Source organism: Teleopsis dalmanni, chromosome X (genome assembly GCF_002237135.1).
Source record: "Teleopsis dalmanni isolate 2A chromosome X, ASM223713v2, whole genome shotgun sequence".
NCBI lineage: Eukaryota > Metazoa > Arthropoda > Insecta > Diptera > Diopsidae > Teleopsis > Teleopsis dalmanni.
The window spans coordinates 48,016,879-48,035,747 of record NC_051848.1 but is presented as its reverse complement, the minus strand read 5'-3'; the positions used below and the strand labels follow the sequence as shown (position 1 = coordinate 48,035,747).

Genomic DNA, 18,869 nt, shown 5'->3' with positions numbered 1-18,869 from the left:
GTATTTTATGTACTTCACTTAATCAACTTTTCGAGCGGTATGTAAAGAAAATTCATATCTGGAAATTTCCAGATTTACAATTTACAGTTCCACAAAGTTCAATTAACTCACACTTTGTGGCTGTCCCAATATCGTTGTATGTTTTTACATGCAAACCACATTCAGTTACTAAATGTGGTTGCATCTGCGCAGAGCATTACTATTTGATTTCATTTCTATCATTGAGTTTGTCTGATGGTTTACAATATGTTTAAAAGGCATTTCAATACACATATAATTAAAATATTTTTATAGAATATTTATTTTGAAATAACATTTTAAATTTGTTAGACTTAAATATAACCCAACATACGTTTATTCCTGAGAAATAACTCCATACAAATGTTTTTTCTTTTTGTTTACATTTTCTGCAGCAATTATTTTGTTTAATAAAACCAAAATTTTAAGATTTTAAGATCTGCTTGTCTAATCTCTTTTGAAAGTGTTGAACGGTACTCGACCGTCAAAACTGAAGAATGCCTCCGGGATGTAGATCCGGCCGTTCTTGGAATCTACTCATTTTGTCGGATTTCTTTTTTCACGCTCTCCAGTGAATTTTCTTTTTTTAACACGCATTCAATGACGTTCCAAGCATAACACCTAAACTTGAATTATTTTTTTAAAATGAAACTAAAGAGATCCTAAACATCATACTAACCTTCGCCAAATGTTCTAAGTGGTTTTAAACCCTGAATTTCTTTATTATACGGTAACACAATGAGCCAATAGGCCTAAGTGATCTTTAATGTTTGATTAATTTACTTATATTCTTTTATACAAAGTGTTTCCTAAAAAAAGTGTCATAAATACAGAAGGTGATTTTTTGTTTATGATGCTTCAAAGTTGAAATCTTTAAGAAAAATCTTAAGCGAAAAAATCCCTAATATTTTAAAAATGGTTCAATCGTATTTCCTAAGTCATGTTTCATTTTGTAGTCTATTAATTATTGTTGATTTGGCTGCATATACTACATTATAGACTTTAAATACCTTCATAATGAATGTTTAATCGGTGTTAAATCATTATAATGTAAGAATCCAAGCTACAGCTCGATAAACATGGATTTATTTTTAGAAGTCAATACAGAACCATATATAAGATCGTAAGTAAAAACTAATAATAATAAAATTTGATTTAAATTTAAGCGCTATTTATGTTAAAGTGCAGTCCAATATTGCTTCCAGTCTGTAAACACCACCACACATTGTGTTCTTCAATATTCATCGATAGCTAATGAATCGCTTTTATGTCCATGTTTTATGTGGATATAGACACACTTCTGTGTGCGTTGTTTTTTTTGCCTAACAAAGTTTCTCAAACCAAAATGAACCTTATGATCTTATGGTGCTACACTTTGTAATCGTTTTTATCGGACACCTATTCCAAATATATATAAACCAATTATGTGTGATTCTTGATTCAACATAGTATATGTCTTTGCGTTATGATTTGTCAGGTGTTTGAGTGTCAATTTATTGTAAAATATATCTCCTAAAAAAATAGCCCGTTTTTTATGTACATATATTGTACAATTAAAAACTAAATAATTATCTTAAAATCAGTTGACCTGTATTTTATACATTGGACTGTAGTGAGGGTCGTCAGTTAAAGTAACAAGCGATTGTAGTCTAATCATGATTTGGTACTATGAATTTATAGTAGCAAGGTTTAATCTGAGAACTCTCTACCATTATCATTTGTACGTTTTAATTTATGAATTTTACATAATCATCTCTTCTCTCTTCATTTGTCTCATTTTGTATTGGCTCTAAATAGTAATACTCTGAGAATTCCGTACTATTGTCATTTGTATATTTTAATTATGAATTTTCTATAAACATCTCTCCATCTGTCTCATTTTGTATCGATCCTAAATAATGTACAACGCACATATTTGAATTATAAACTCAGTATAATTTCGTATATTTTGTTTAAGAAAAATTGTTTATACGTACTAGTCAAAATGAATATCTACACTTTAATGTTTTTTTATTTTAATTAAAAGTTTGTTACGAATTTTATATTTAGTTTAAAACCACATAAAATAATTTAATTATATTTATCTTTTACACTTAATATTAAACTTATAATATCAATTAAAATATATTTGCTAAATTTTTTTTTTTTTGATTTGTTATATTTTTTAAATAATTTAGTCCGATGGCTACTTACAGGATGTGGATACCGGAGACTTAGAAGGTGGTGGCGGTGGGGCAGATAATACCATTGGTGTTGGAGTTTCACCTGGTGCTTCAAGTGCGGGTAATTGTAGACGCAGCAATGAGAAAGCAATTCTTGCCAGAATTTGGGGGAACTTCGATACAAAGTGAGTGTTAAATAAATGTCTGATGTTGTTTAAATTTACCAAATGCTCAACATTTTGCAGATATATGAAACCATTGCTGACACATTCACGACCAACACTATTAGAGACTTTACCAGTTTGTTGCAACCCTGTGGCGCGTTTATTAACAACAACAGAGCAGCTAACACAGGTGCAAACATAATTACCTTTCAAATGTTTCACATTTCAATATTCTATTGTAAACTATTTGAGAAACCATATTATAAAGTTGATTTTTGAAGCTTACCCAATTTGACGCAATTGACTAAGCCAAGAGGTTTTACAGGTTTAATGAAAGCTATTAGGGTTTTTTATTATCATGATTTATATAAATTTAATAACTATAAACTTTAGAAGATCGGTTTAATATCATATTTTAGGAGTAGTTTTTATTTCAACACACATTTTTTATGCTATATTTAACTATTAGTTTTTATTAATAATATTAATTTTGCACTCTAAATTTTTCTCTGCTGTAAACGTACAGAACAAATTTAAACATATTTCAAAAACTCCAGAAATTGGTGGTTGAATTTGTAGAAGAGATGTTGTTGATTAAAGCATAGTTTGTTCGAGATCATCCGACCAATTACGTCCACGGATTATCCGGTTTACCGAAACATCCAAATCACTAAATATTATTTTATTTTCACCAATAATATAAAAAACTAACACACACGGTACCGCTCTTGCGGGCAGTCACAGAGAATGTGACTGGAAGTTTCGTCTGCTTCTAAACAGAGTCGACAATTTATCTCTTCGAACAGACCCATTTTGTTAAGCTGATAACGCAGTCCATGGTGACCCGTTAAATATCCTTAACTATTTTATTTCCACAATATACACGTTACTAGTATTTAATGAGACTTTTTTACTTAGAGCTCTATTCAGCAAAAGGTTAGAGTTCAATATGGATTATATCGATGATTGATCCGTCGTATTAACCAGATTTGGTTTCATTTAATTTTATTTATTTACAAATTTCAAAAAATGACTTGCTCGAAAGAAATTCGAGTAACCAAATTTGAACATAATCTCTTTAATTAATGGAAAATTCGAAGAATACTAATTTTCAGAATATTTCGAAAATTAAACTATCATTGCAGTAAGAGTAACAGAGCTAAAAAGAGTTTTTATCACGTTTTATTTACCACTGATCGTATTGATACATAGACCTAACACGGTTCAGAAGCTCAGCCCTTAATTCACATATTGAATGTGCTTTATTGCTTATACATACGCCTCCACGTAAATCGATTCGAATTAACATAGATTGAAGTGTGTTATAAAGGGGTGTAACTGACTTTTCAAACAAGCCAATATATATATATATATATGTATTAAAATTTATATAATGTATGTTTTAAGTACATCATAACAACTTAATAGCTTTTAACTAATCTATTTATTTACAACCGCATGTATTTACTTTTACATAATTCCAATAACAATGTACTCATACTGCTGACTGGTGCTTTATAAATCTATTTTCGGGGACTTTGCGCATATGATATAATTCTATGTATTATGCATGTTCACAGGATGGTGTGGGTATACGTCGTTCCGACTCTGATTCCGATATATGTGTCGATGATGATGATTTTATGCGTAATAATGGTGGAGGCGGTAGTGGTTCTGGCAGTGGCAATGTTGGTGCAGGTTTTATTGCATCAAGTGGTCAACGACGCAGCTCCATCAATCGTGTAAGTATACGTTTTGTCGCAGATGATCGCAGTTTATTTGCTAGCTACAAAAATCGAGATTAAATTGTTTATTTATTTAAAAAACCAATACATATATTTAGTAAAAAGAACCACAAAAAATTTTATGTAACTTAACGTAACGCAAAACTCAAACGTATACAATATTAAATGTGTTTTGTGAATCAATTTTACTTAAAAACGCCATTATCTGAATACCAAAGTGAGGAGTATTAATTATGTTAATTAGTTGCATATTTAATTTATTAATAAATAGGTTCATGTAATATTGTTTCTAATTCTTTTCAGTCGGCTCTGTGGTTTTAATTTGTTATTATTTTATTTGTTTATATATTAAAAAATTGTTTGGCGAGTATTTTAAATTATTTGTATATAATTTTGTATATTTGAATTTTATGAGCAATCTCAGAACTTATTGAAATATAGTATTTTAGTTGTATTCTATTAATATATGTTATGAAATTATATTAAATATTAAAAATTCCATATAACTATTAGCTTATAAGTTGCATGCTCCAATTAATTAAATAAAATTAAACACTAGTCCAACTAAATTTAATTTTTTTTCATATTTTTTCTGTGTATTTTTTCTTTACTATTATTACTAAAATAAACTAACACGAATACATAAAATTTTCGTTGCGGACTTAAAAAATATTAAAAATATTTATATATTTCTTTTAATAAAAAATTATACTTATATTTACGATTCTTTTTATTGTTGATGATATGCAAATTTGTAAAAAAAAAATATTCAATGTATTTGTTTTATTATAAATAATTAATTAAAAGTCAAATATTTTAAAAGAAACGTATCAACCATTAGTTGATCTTAGTATCGTTACTAACAATTTTATATAATAAAGAAAAAACTAAAATAAATAAAAGTTATACTAATTTTCTATTAGGTTGTTTAATACACCTTCATATTAATACATTACTAATCACTAATATCACTAACCATTTCTAAATAAATATATTATAATAGAAATAACTAATAAGGGTATGTGGTTCTCTTGCCCCTTCTTGTATGCTAGAAATGCATGTTGTTTATTTGATTTTAAAAGGACTACCATTATTATTTAATATAGTTTATAAATACATTGAAGCTAAAATATCGATTAACTTTGAAGATAATAAAACTGCGTTTCCAACGGTTATCCATTTGTGGTTCCAAAAGTAAACGTAAAACACATTTCTGATTGAGATTTCGGTGAGATTTTTATTTCAATATATTTTTTAGACTTTTGCATTAGTTACGATGTATAAAATCAAATTCAAATATTCCATTGTATGACTTGTAAAAGTATCTTATTGAAACAACATATCATCCAATTGAAAACTTGGACCTTATCATTGAATACATTCAAATATCCTTTACGGAACGTCTTACAATACTAGATCAGTTTAAGATAATTTTACAAACACTTTTTGGTTGACAATAGTGTGGAGAGATGTTCGTTTTCAAACATCTCCCCGGAATCTCTACAAGTCTTTGCGTAAATGCACAAAAAAAGTATTGATCAGTATTGACAGATCACATTATCCTGATGTCCAATATACATCATTAAAACTAGAAATTACACGTCCGGACAACAAAGGCAAAATGGAATGTATAGTATAGTTTGTGGTACCGCCTTGTTGAAGTCACATACTATTTTCTATAGCCACGTTTTTTTTTTATAAAAGTATGAAAATTAAACCTATGAGTTCTTCAAATCAAAAACAGTGATTTATTTTTTTGATGAAATGATCTTTTGAAAGCTATTTGCCCTAAATGTGACTAAATTGTTTGTTGATAATCCGTTAATCGAAAAATGTAGTCTACATGTACGAATTGTTCTCAATTTTTTTTATATATTTTTATCATAAATTCTATAAAGTAATTAAACTTATATGTAAGTCTATTTATTAAGATAGTGCCATTCACTATATTTACGATTAAGGTCGCTTGTATATTCCTAAAGTATTACTTTGTACTATCAATTTTTGTCTAGCTTCATATTATAGAGCATTGTAAATGGGTATATCTTTTTCTTTTAGGTAGGTTCTTTAGGTATTTAGTGAGTCTAATATTGAATTGCTATGTTATGTTAATATATTATAGCAAATAGTTTCACAGTCTTTTTCTTGACGTATTCAATAAATGGTACAAGTCGTAACTCTTTAGAAGTCACATAACGGACATACCAAGGGACTTTTATTGTGGTTTGTAGAATTTTGATGCCTACAGCTTAACGAAACCTAATACAAACCTATATGGTATAGAAATACTTTATAAGTAAGATTTCATAAACAATCGAAAAAGAACGGATTGTCACTGTGATTTATCAATAAACAAATTTTATCCCAGATCAAATTAGACTAGTCTCAAGTAATATCAAAGCGTTTATTATTTTGACTTTTTATTCCTATTTATTTAAAAAAGTTTCCTTTCACGTTAACGCAACGCTAAAAATATTTAATGAATTTTTCCAAACATCGATTGATTATACTTGTCAGACGGAGTTACCTGTGGTGTATGTGACAAAGCCTTTTGAATGACTGAAACCTTTCGCCCGTTTGCACAATTTTTAGTCAAAATACCATAGACTGTCTTTTTCAGTACAGCAATATCTCATTCTAACAGAGACGCAGCGATCTCTTCGAAAAAATTTTATAGACTTTTTCAATGTTTTGTTCGTAATAAGTCGTTTCTGTTCGTGATACTCGATGACGTTTGCAAAGTCCTCATGCCATTGTTATGAAATCGGCTAAAATTATTGAAAAACACAGGATATGTATTTTTTTTTAGTATATTTCTGTGTCACATTTGCTTTTAATATTCGTGCTCTTTTTCATGTTATTTTTTCGACTAACTTATATATAAAATGTGAAGTCACAACGAAGCGTGAAGAGTATTAACTTCAAATTTCACAGTAAGTAGATAAAGGCTACATCATTCACTTTCCACTCATTCACTCATAAATGTCACTATGCTATTTATTTTTATGAGACCAGTCTTATCGGTTCTACATAGACTGTATTTATATACATATATTGATGATAAATTCATATTGTGAAGTTTAATATTTCCAAATTTAGGAAAACCGTTGTTTTTAAATTGCTGATATTTAATTGAACTACATTAAAATATAAATATTTGTGAGTTACAGAAAATGGACTATTCAAAATTCATATTTTGATGCAACACAATAGTCTGTACAGTTGTACATTTGTGGTGTTAAATAGACTTAACTGACGATAAATATAATATTTTGTCGTCTCCTTTCTTCATACATTGACACGTATAAGTTGTTCCTTTTTTTTATTAACAATGATTTAACGGTTTTAAAAACTTAGCAAAAGAAGGGATAGTGCACTGCGACCTAAAAAATCTATTGTGACCCTTAGTCGGATTAGAGTGTTTCTCAAAGACAGTATAGAGCTTATCTTTTCTAGTTTTGAATCCTTATGATCCATGAAATACCCTTCTAGGGGTTTCTTCCGCTTGTGCATCAGTGCCGGGCACTCCTCAAGCATATGGTATGCAGTTTCTCTCTCTTCTCTATAGTATCGGCAGTTTGAGTTGGATTGAAGTCCTAGCTTCGATAGGTGATTGTTCAATCTACAGTAACCAGTCAATAATCCCGCAATAATTCTTAGGTAATTTTTTGATTGTTTTATACAATTTTTGAAATGTTTTAGGTAGTAAGTACCTAAAAGCATTTTAGATTGTGATAGTCTTGGTAGCCTTTCACAATAGAGTTATCTTTCTTTTTCCTCTGCGCCGTTCATAAGAATGGATAGACTTCCTTTGCCTAGACCACAGCATGGTTGTGGGTCTATCATTGTTGAAGCCACGCCTCTTCTTACAAGTTTGTCTACCATGTTCGGTATCTCCCATACACAAATTGAGCGCATATACATATGTGCTACAAATGAAACACGTCTAATGATAGCAACGTACAAAACCAATAAATTTTGACAACACCAGTAATTTTTTAAATCTTATTAATAAAAATTAAACTTGTATCGTTATTTGCACTAACCAAAATTGGATATGAATAAAATATATACGCGAATTTTGTTTTTACCTCACAAAGTTAAATATCGTATGTCGCTAGAGTTGAACCAAATCACAATAGTATAAAACAAGATTGCTTAACCGCCAGTGTAATGATCCGTGAATGTTGTATTTTCAAATTTAACAAAATTATTTTGTAGGAATACATTTTTACGGGTCCTTGTAAAGCACATTGAAGCTTTTTCGGGTTCACAGTACGTTTTAGGTTAAGAAACAGTTCTCTGCAATGTTTTTAAATGTTTCTTCTGAACGCACTTTACTTTTAAAAATTAGGCCATGTGCGAGTTCGAGTAAATTTAGGGAAATAGTAAATTATGTCGGTATAGCAGCGAATGTTGGTGTTTACCAGAATTTCGATTAGGGTAAATTGGATAAAAATTAGGTAAATTAGATGTTACCATTCCGAAAATTTTATGATGTTTAATAAATAAATAAATAAATAAATTTGAAAACTTTTAACCAAAAATAATAAATAAGTGCAATAAATAAATAAATAAATATTTACATAAGTGCTGTGCAAAAAATCCCTAGGAAATTTCAATTTACTTTACCTCAATTTACTCGAACTCGTACGCGGCCTAAGTATTTAATTTTTTTATATATAGTTATGTGTTATGTTATGTTTGCACACTATTTATTTTTTTGTTCTCAAGTAATTTGATTTGTTTCTTGTTTTAATTGTATTTGTTCTACTTTTCTTAATCATATTCCTTTCTTAATATTTATATAATATATATTTGCTTTTTAATAATATAAAACATTAAATTAGATGATTTTTATTTGTTTTCAGCCTGATAGGAGCTTGGGTGCAGCTTTAAATTAATTATTTAATTTTTTTGAATTTTTTTTAATAAAATTTAAATATTTAAATATTAATTGTTATTTAAAATTTCTATTATAAAATCGAATATTTTTTATTTTGTTATTTTTTGAACTTAAGGTTGTTTATCTTTAAAAGTACATAAATTAAACGTTGTTATAGTTTTAATATAAACAATATATGTAATTGAATTTATTTATTCCTATTGTTTTGTGATTTAAATTTACTACAAATGAAATTAATTTTAAATGCGAGTACTTGTCACTTTTAAAATTATATTTAAGTTTTAATTAGATATAAATTATATTTAAAAATATTGCAGTGATATTATTTAACGAAAATAATTTATAAAAAAAATTTAATTTTTTTTTAGTTTTTGTTATATACTTAATGAATCATATATATATTAACGAACAAAATAAAAATATAGAGGAATTCATATAAAATTAATAAAGTTATTCTTTTATGTGTTAATATTTATTTTATTATTGCAAATAGAATTATTTTCTTTATTTAGCCGATGTGAACAAAATTTATCATTCAAATTGAAAGCAGTGATTAAAATATATATAGTATTTATTGCGTCGTTCCTAGCAATACCTTTATCTTGTGAATAAGAATACTTTCAAGCGAATGAATAAACTAACATTGACTAGCATCACCGGCCAATCATCACAGCTTAGCACCATGAGAACAATATTCATAGGTCGGGTTAGGTTATACCGATTATTGGCCAATTGTGTTATGGTATAAAAAAAAACTCAAAGGTTTAAAAACCACATTGACTGGTTAAGATTCTCAAAAAGCAGGTCCTTAAAATACTAAAATAGTGCCGCGTATGCGCTGGGTAATAACGAAGCAGTTGTGACGCATTTTCATCATCCTCTCCACAACAGTGACAGGTATAAATAAGGGAGATTCAATCTTCTAGCATAGTTCCCTAATCGGCTGTAATTTTACAAGCTAAGTGTTAATAAACTAAGTTTATACCTTTTTTTCTCTGATACAGTTTAATTATTGTAATATATATTTCAAATATATCGGTTACGAATAAGCACGATTTGCCTATCTATGGGGAAATCTATATAAGAGAATGGAATTTGCTAAAAATATTATATTATATATTATAGTTTCGGTAACTACATCTTTTAGCGAGTTGGATATAAAATGAACTAATAAAGAGTACACACATTAAACTGATTACTTACAATCAAATAACGAACTTGCCATCCCAACCTATATACCTTTCAATATGACCGCTGTCAGTCTTTTACGGTATATATAGAATATATGGCATTGTGAGTGCTATTGGTTTATTGTGTTTGCCACTGGTACTCCAGTATTGATATCGTTACAGTATTTGAGTAATATAACTAGACTATGAGCATAAGAAATAGAGATGAATGTGTTGATAGTGTTATGCTTTCAAATAAATTGGAATAGTAGTTCTGGAAGTAGTAATATCTGCAAATACTGTATCACCTCTTATTAAATTTTGACTTTTTTTGAATAGAAATGCTAGCAAATTGAACCTTTTTTAGAAACTTTTATGAAGATAATGACTTAAAGTAAAAATTTTTTGTAATTATTTTTAATCATGGCATTAATAGTATACCATGTTATTATATTCAATAATATGACATACGTGGACAATACTATATCCGAATGAATCTTTCATAATAAAAAGAGGACCTATGGAATAATAATACTCTCGGACAGCTTTAGTAAACTTTATTAATTATTTCAGTATAATGTTTTTTTTTCTTTTTTAGTAGGGAATTCGTTTTTTCTCTTCCCCCTTATACCTATGGGTATATGAACTGTTAAAACATTTATTGCTGCATTTAATTATATTTTAAAATTTTCTATGTTGTATATGTTTAATATATTATTTTATTTTGTGGCTTATTGTATTTTGTTATTAAAATTTGTTGCTTTTTGTTTTTCTTTTGATCACTAACATTATTTTTGCACAAATTCATACATAAACCCAACTCTTTTCTGTGCATTTCTTAAAAATTCGTCAAAAAAAACCGCATAAAGTTTTTCTCATTTCTTATTACTAAAGTAAATAAATTAGAAATTAAAAAAAAAACTATAAGTGCAAATAAAATAAAAAATTTGCCAAAAGTTGAAACGAATTAAAAATAATTATTTGAGAGAGAAGTTGCTATTTGATCAGTTGAATAAAATATGTAGGTAGGTGGAGAAAGTGGAATAAATTCTGCATTGGGGAGAGCAGAACTTCCTAATTTTAGGGAGAGCAGAACTCCCAAATTTTAGGGACAGCATTAAGCGTTTTACAACCATTTGGATGCATTAATGAACGCAAGTATTTAACTAATTTCTATGTAGAAGATATTGTAGACTAGAGAACTGCAATGAGTACTCAACATTTGATTCATTGACTGTGCTTTATTGACTATGCATTCTGACTCCCCTTTTCGTATATTCGACTCCACCTGATTCTTACATACAGCTGATAGTACTTATAATGATTTATACTCTGGTCACCAAAAGCATAAAACCCAACACTCAAATGTTTTGCTTAGCAAACATCACACTCCACACAATTTTTACGAATGCTACAAGTGATCGAGTCACTCTTTTTCGATGAGTATATTCATACTCACATGAGTATATGCTATAATTCATGAATCATTTACCATTCATGCGACTCTACTTAGATATGTGTACGTATGTTATGCTTGTGAAGCTGATTCATTAGCACCGGCATTTGTTAACGAATATACTTATGAATCACATCTGTGGCGAATGTGAATACATATAAGTAGTGTATTTGTTTTTTTATGAGTATATTCTGAGTGTTAAAATTATGACTCGTTACAGTTCTCTGTTGTACACTAAGTTAAAAAATTGTCCACAAATTTTTCTTAAACAAATAAAAAAATTTGTAACATATAGAATATTTTTAGTGTATTATACAATAATAACATTATAAACAATTATATTACAAAAGAAAAGTGATTTCATTACCAAAGTGTACTTAGCAGTTCAAAATAACTTAACGCATGTAGTTAAGATTTCATTCATTAAAGCAACACTAGCGGTAGCAAAAATATATAGAGTATAGACTAAAAGCAACAATACTAACAATAAAAGGAACACATCAGTTGCCTAAATTAAATGACAACAAATACTGTAATTTAAAAAAAGGGTGCAATCTAATTAAGCCCCGCATTGTCCATATCGCTCGCAACGCTGTTATATGTTCGGGCAGATACTTGTTCTCTTGCAACAAGTCTGGGATATACTAGAAATGGGAATGAGCGAAAGAAAAGACATTTTTCAACCTTGAGAAGTAAGATTCTTTTCACCAAAATTCCTTGTCAAACGAACGTACCCTAAAAGTCAAAATCATGCAGTAATATAGGTATACATATTTCAGTTATACATATACAATTCATGAATTGTTTTAGCATACCATTCAAAGAGAGTTATTTACGTCATTTGCAATTGATAATTACAACTTTGTTTACAACATTTATATATATTTTGAATGGAATATATATATACTATCGGGTAGTCAAGCTACTTTAAAGTCTTTGAGTTCAGTTCAATTTATATCTAGGACAGTCTTTGACTGCTACACATCTCTAAATGAGATGTCGACGTAGTTCAATATCTCTCTAATCTGGGTTCATGGTCATAGGCATATTTTCGACAATTGCAAATCCGTCGAACTAACCAGATGAGGTGCTTCAGCAAACCACTCGGAACACCTACACAATCTGAGCATATTGCTGATATCTTCCTGTGCTGAACTTTTTAATAAAAAGTGGGAAGAATCTACGATTGCTTCTGTCTGGCACATGCACAGAGCCGTATTAACACTTTAGAGGGTTTCTTTTTTAAGGATGTTGGCGAACTTCAGGACCTCCCTTTGAATAACATCAAAAGTTTTGCCAAAGGTTCTAGATAGTTTTAACCTTGGGCCTATAGGACTAAGTAAATCCCCTTTGGATCGCCGATATAACCTAACCTAACGTAATGTATATTATTTCACATATCTATGTGGTATTCATAAGCTGTGAAGATGTGAATCTGTTATTTTTAATTACAAAATTGTTTCATTTCGAAAAAAAATTGATGAGATTTGGTGTCAACTTTAAATTTCAACGTTTATAATCTCTATATTTCTTTATGTTAGAACGCGGATTTTTGGATATTAACATACACTTGAACTAATTAGGGCATTCAGATATTATTTCTAAATCTAGAAATTTTCAAAATCAAAGAAGGGAGCAAAGTATCATCTAAACCAAATAGTTTATTTTATATCCATATTTTGCGTTTCTAATTATGAGGGTTTATCATTATATTGATTCTATCTTATACCAATCATAAAATATAAACACACCATACCAAAGCCCATTAACATTTGCACACAAAACACACAATCAAATAATTATAATATGTAGGAAACTAAACGAATATCTTGGTAATAAGCTATATTAAAATACATATGTAAATAAACAAAATTATAAACATTTATATAAATATTAATAATAAATAAGTTAATAAATTGTTATAAAAATATTTATTTTTTTCTTTTTTATTGTTAATTATATTTTTCGCTACTCCCCAATATTGCAACATTATAAAAAATTAATATTTTTTCGAACAAAAAATGTGAATAAGAATAATTTTTAAATAAATGTATTAAAAAATAAAATAATTCAATTAAATATGTCGAAAAAATACTGGAAACTGTCATGATCAGATGGAAATTATGGAACATACGCAAAGTCCGGTGTCAACGCGAATAAGGCTTTTAGGATTTTATGGCAAGAATTTATAGAATAGTACTAAATAAAAATTATTTATATATTCTTATAAAACTATATACATATATTTAAAAATATACAAATTATTTAAAAAATTCTATTAATTGTTTAAAAATGTTGTTTCAAGTAAATTTACCGTTTTAACTTACATTATTCAAACCTAAATAAAATTATGTTTTAAATATTTTTAAAAAAAATTAAATTAATTTATTCATAATTAAAAATAAATTTAAAAAATAAAAACAATATAATACTGTGTAAAAGTTTCTATGAAAATTTTTGTATAACAACGTTTTGAAAATGAAAAATAAAATTTATTTAAATAAATAAAACATATTGATCAAACTGATAATTGCAACCTATTCTGCAAATAAAAATAAATATTTATATTATTTAAAAATAAAATTGTATTTGCTTAGAAAAAGTGTACAAAATGAAATGGTGTTAAGTGATCATTTATTTAAATAAACTTCATAGTTAGTTGTTATTTTTCATAGATGTTAGGTTGGAATGTCTACTATATGCACCAAAGCTCACTTAAGCTCGAATAATGATCCATTGTAATGTCAGAGGTAAACGCTTTTCGTACCTCAACTTTGAAGCATATTTAGATACTTTCTACTGAACATTACTGTAAGCGTAACTGTAGCTTTAAAATAATCACTAAACAAATTAATTTGCACCGTGCCTACTGTGATGAAAACCTGGTGCCAAACTGATAAACCAAAAAGTTATTTAATACGAAATACCATTTACTCCTACGTACTTTTGTTACAACCATAGCTATGAATACTTTTTTAAAGGAAGTAGTTAATCATAATTTATAATAAGTAATTCATAAACTTAATAATTAAAATTACAAATTTTGAAAATTTATATATCAGAATTACTTGGTTCCCATATGTAAAATCAATTTATTACAATTAATAATTGCCATCATGTTTAGTAGAGTCATATCTCCAAGATGAATTCGTAATAATTTTTTTTCATATCATGTTTATATCGAATGCGGCTAACACAAGTGATGTCGAATATAAACGTGGACTAACAGTTATTCCCATAGATGAAATATGCTATTTAAGACCACGGTTGCATTGCAACAATGTTCGAAATAGGCCCTTGTCTTATATCTCCCACGAAGAATGACTTGTTACCCGTGCAGCAAGATCAGGATACAGCCATGTACTGAACAATTAATTGTCACGCGTAAATACACCAATTCTCAATGTATTCCCTAACTGCAACTCTACCATTCATGATGTCACCCATCTGTTTTTCTGCCTAAACGCACACACAAACATGAATCCAATCGAATTTTAGAAACACAACAGACAGGTGGCAAGGTTTCTCCGTCTTGATCCTAGTTGACTTTAATTTAAATCACACTAATCACCCAATCCATCACTTCCTCACTTCCCAATAATGCCCTCCCCTCTCGTTTTATGTTATCTGCTTTATAGGTCCTTACAGGCTACAATAACCAAAACTTAATCATTATTAAGCCAAAATAATGACTCAATAATGACGGCAAATTACTCAATTGTCACTTCATCTTCAGTTTCAAGTATTTTTATTGATGTATATGCTCTATAATAAAGCTATCTAGTAAGCAAAAAAATCTTCATACATAATATATTGAAAACTCATTGTTTTAAGAAGTTAGAAATAAACTAGATATGAATGCGTGTGCTATTAAATAGTAATTAAAGTTAACCGCAGATGAAAAAACCATTAAGTCGTAAGGATGGTAAAATCTATTTAGAACTCATATATACAGCTTGGAATGGATTAAGTACAGACAACATATATGTAGATAACGCCATACAAAATAAAAGCTCAATAAAATTTTAAAATTTTGAAAATCGTTTGATTTTTGAACATTCGAACAGGATCTGTCTGTGAAGTTCCTTTTGGGAATTTTGAACCGCACTTACTCGTCAAATTCGACGAATAGCTCCGGGATATAACGACGTTCTGGAAATGAAAACAATTTATAGTCCTTCACACGGATAATATAAATTAAAGAACACAAACATTGAAGTAAGAAAGTGGTGCAGTTCTTTCCTATGATTAAAAAATATTTTAAAATAAACAAATGCATAAGTGTTGTGAAAGTATATCATAAAATTTAAATTTTTTTAATAAAATATGATTCAATGTGTTAGTGAGATGGATTTTGGCTAACAAAAAGTTGTGTTTAAATTTTCAAAAGGGTTGTTGGACATTTAGGTATATATAAGTTATTTGTGATTAAACTTTATTCATCCTTTATAAAGAGATTTTTCGAACAGTAGTGAACACTACAACAAAAAATATTCATTTTATATTATTTTTTTTGGCTGATCATACAGCTAATTCGAGTATCCTGCCAACTCGTTTCCTGCCAAATTCATCCTTTATCCAACAGCTTTAAATTGGTTTCACAAATTTACTATATTCGATAGATCATATTTTTTTTTATTGAATAAATAAAAAATAAAGTATTAGTGTTGCTGTTAAGCTAGACTTACTTTGTATAGGGACAAAGAAGCTTTATTAAATTTTTAGAGGGGTTTTGAATAACAAAGAAAGAAATAAAGGACAAACACAAAAATTTATTTTAATTTTATTGAAGTTTGGCTGACTATACAACGCTGTTTCGAGTATTGCCAAGTACTCTTCATCAGTGGTCTTTCGAAATAATCGAATTTTATTTAATTAGTTGGAACTTAATAAAACCTGGAACTTGAGCATTGAAAGTTTGTGCAGCCTTCTTGTGGATAAACACGATTAGTCATCGCTTTTAATTTGACAGGCACGAGTTCTAAGCCTGGCACTTGCAGTCCGAACAAATTATATACGGACTATAAACTAATTAAATAAAATTCGATTATTTCCAAAGACCACTGATGAAGAGTACTTGGCAATGCTCGAAACAGCGTTGCATGGTCAGCTAAACTTCAATAAAATTAAAATAAATTTTTGTGTTTGTCCTTTATTTCTTTCTTTGTTATTCAAAACCCCTCTATAATTGTTTTAGCAATAACAATAATTCATCTTTTATTTCTTTATCAAACAGGATCAAATAATTATATAGGATTAAATTCAAATATTGATAAAATTCCATTCCATCCTTATTTCACTTTTAAAGATATCACTGGACTTATTATCCTAATTATTTTTTTAGTTTTACTAACTTTAATGAATCCGTTATTATTAGGATATCCAGATAATTTCATTCCAGCTAACCCTTTAGTTACTCCTATTCACATTCAACCAGAATGATATTTGTAATCGTCTTAATAGTAATTATACTTTTTTATAATATAAAAAAAATTCAAGGATTACAATTCTATTCTATTAATCAAAATTTTATTTTGAATTATATTAACTACTGTTATTTTATTAACTTGAATTGGAGCTCGACCAGTTGAAGAACCTTATGTTGGACAAATTGGACAAATCCTAACAATTATTTATTTTTTGTACCTTTAGTTAATTCATTAAATAATAAATGATAAGATAATTTACTAAAATTAAAATTTAAGTTAATGAGCTTGAAATAAGCATATATTTTAAAAATATAAGATAGAATTAAAATTTTCTTTTAACTTCACAAAAAATAAGTCATATAAATAAATATATTTTTAATCCAATTACAAATAATAGAAAATTTAATGAATTTGGTAAATAACTTTTTAATGATAAATACATTTATTTATCATATCGAAACCGAGGTGAAGTTCCTCCAACTCAAATAAATAAAAAAGAAATAAAAACTAACTGAAAAAAAAATTATATTAAATAAATTGCATTTTAAAAAAATACACAAAATAATACACTCATAAATAAAATACTTGCATATTCAGCTAAAAAAGTTAATGCAAACTCCCCTCTTCTATATTCTACATTAAATCCAGATACTAATTCTGATGCCCCCTCTGCAAAATCCAATCGAGTCCGATTAGTTTCTGCTAAACAAATTCTTAACCAAATAAAAGCTATAGGAAATCAAATATAATATTGAAATTTTATAAAATCAATTAAAAAAAAGTAAATGATAACAAAATTAAAGCTAATCTCACTTCATAAGAAATATTTTGAGGAACAGCTCGTAAACCTCCTAATAATGAATAATTAGAATTTCTTGATCATCTTGCAGTTATTACAGTATAAACCCCTATTCTTGTAATTCTTAAAAAAAAATAATAAACTCAAATTAAAACTATAAAATCTCCTTAATATAGGTATACATATTCACACTAACAAAGATTTAAATAATTAAAAAATAGTAGAATAATAATAAGATATATAATTTGATATTAATGGATAAGTAAATAATTTAATGATGCAATTAATCCAATAAATCAATAAATCCAACTTTATTTGGACTCTTACGAATCTGAATATATCCTACAATTTCACGTTCAAATAAAGTTAAAAAGCTACACCCACTAAAACTCAAATAATTAATAATAAACTTCTCAATGAAGATATAATAAGTTCACTTAAAAACATAATTTTTAAATTTATGTATATAAATAAATTCTAAATTTACTGCACTAATCTGCCAAAATAGTAATAAAATTTATTCTTAAAATATTTTTTTTAAAATAAATATTAATTCTTTCGTACTAAATATTTTATTGAATCAAAGAGAGAAACCAACCTGGCTTACACCAGTTGCAACTCAGATGATGTAAGAATAAGAAGTCGAACAGACTTTATATTTAAACTTCTGCATTTAAATGTGAATCTTAATCCAACATCGACGTCACAAACTTTTTTATCGATAAGAACTCTTCAAAAAAATGACGCTGTTTTCGCAAATACTCACTAATAATCACTAACAATGGATCATTTAATCATAAATAAATGATAAAAATTATTAAAAGTTATTTTAATTTATATATAACCCAAATAAAATTATTTATAAATTTATAACGAAAAGAATCAAAATAAATCCAAAATTATTAAATAATCAAGATTTGTAGGGTCTTCTCGTCTTTTGAATTATAATTTGAATTTTTAACTAAAAAATAAAATTTTATAAAAATTTTAAAAGACACAGCTTATATCTTGCCCAACCATT

At 27.7% G+C, this 18,869-nt stretch overlaps 1 protein-coding gene across 8 annotated transcripts in view; it reads left to right on the top strand.

Annotated features, from left to right (window-relative positions):
• LOC119689858 (sodium/hydrogen exchanger 6) overlaps positions 1–13,866 on the top strand; it is a 31,880-nt gene extending 18,014 nt beyond the window's left edge. For 2 of the 8 annotated variants that reach the window (XM_038104783.1, XM_038104785.1), the window contains 4 exons: positions 2,196–2,365; positions 2,426–2,534; positions 3,925–4,086; positions 13,735–13,866. In XM_038104783.1, coding sequence (XP_037960711.1) covers positions 2,196–2,365; positions 2,426–2,534; positions 3,925–4,086; positions 13,735–13,812 — 519 coding nt within the window. In that variant the 3' untranslated portion in view covers positions 13,813–13,866. Of the gene's footprint in view, positions 1–2,195; positions 2,366–2,425; positions 2,535–3,924; positions 4,330–4,392; positions 4,423–8,960; positions 9,053–13,734 lie in introns of those variants that run through there. The other 6 variants (XM_038104788.1, XM_038104784.1, XM_038104786.1 and 3 more) reach the window with 5 other exon arrangements.
• Positions 13,867–18,869: the final 5,003 nt, after the last annotated feature.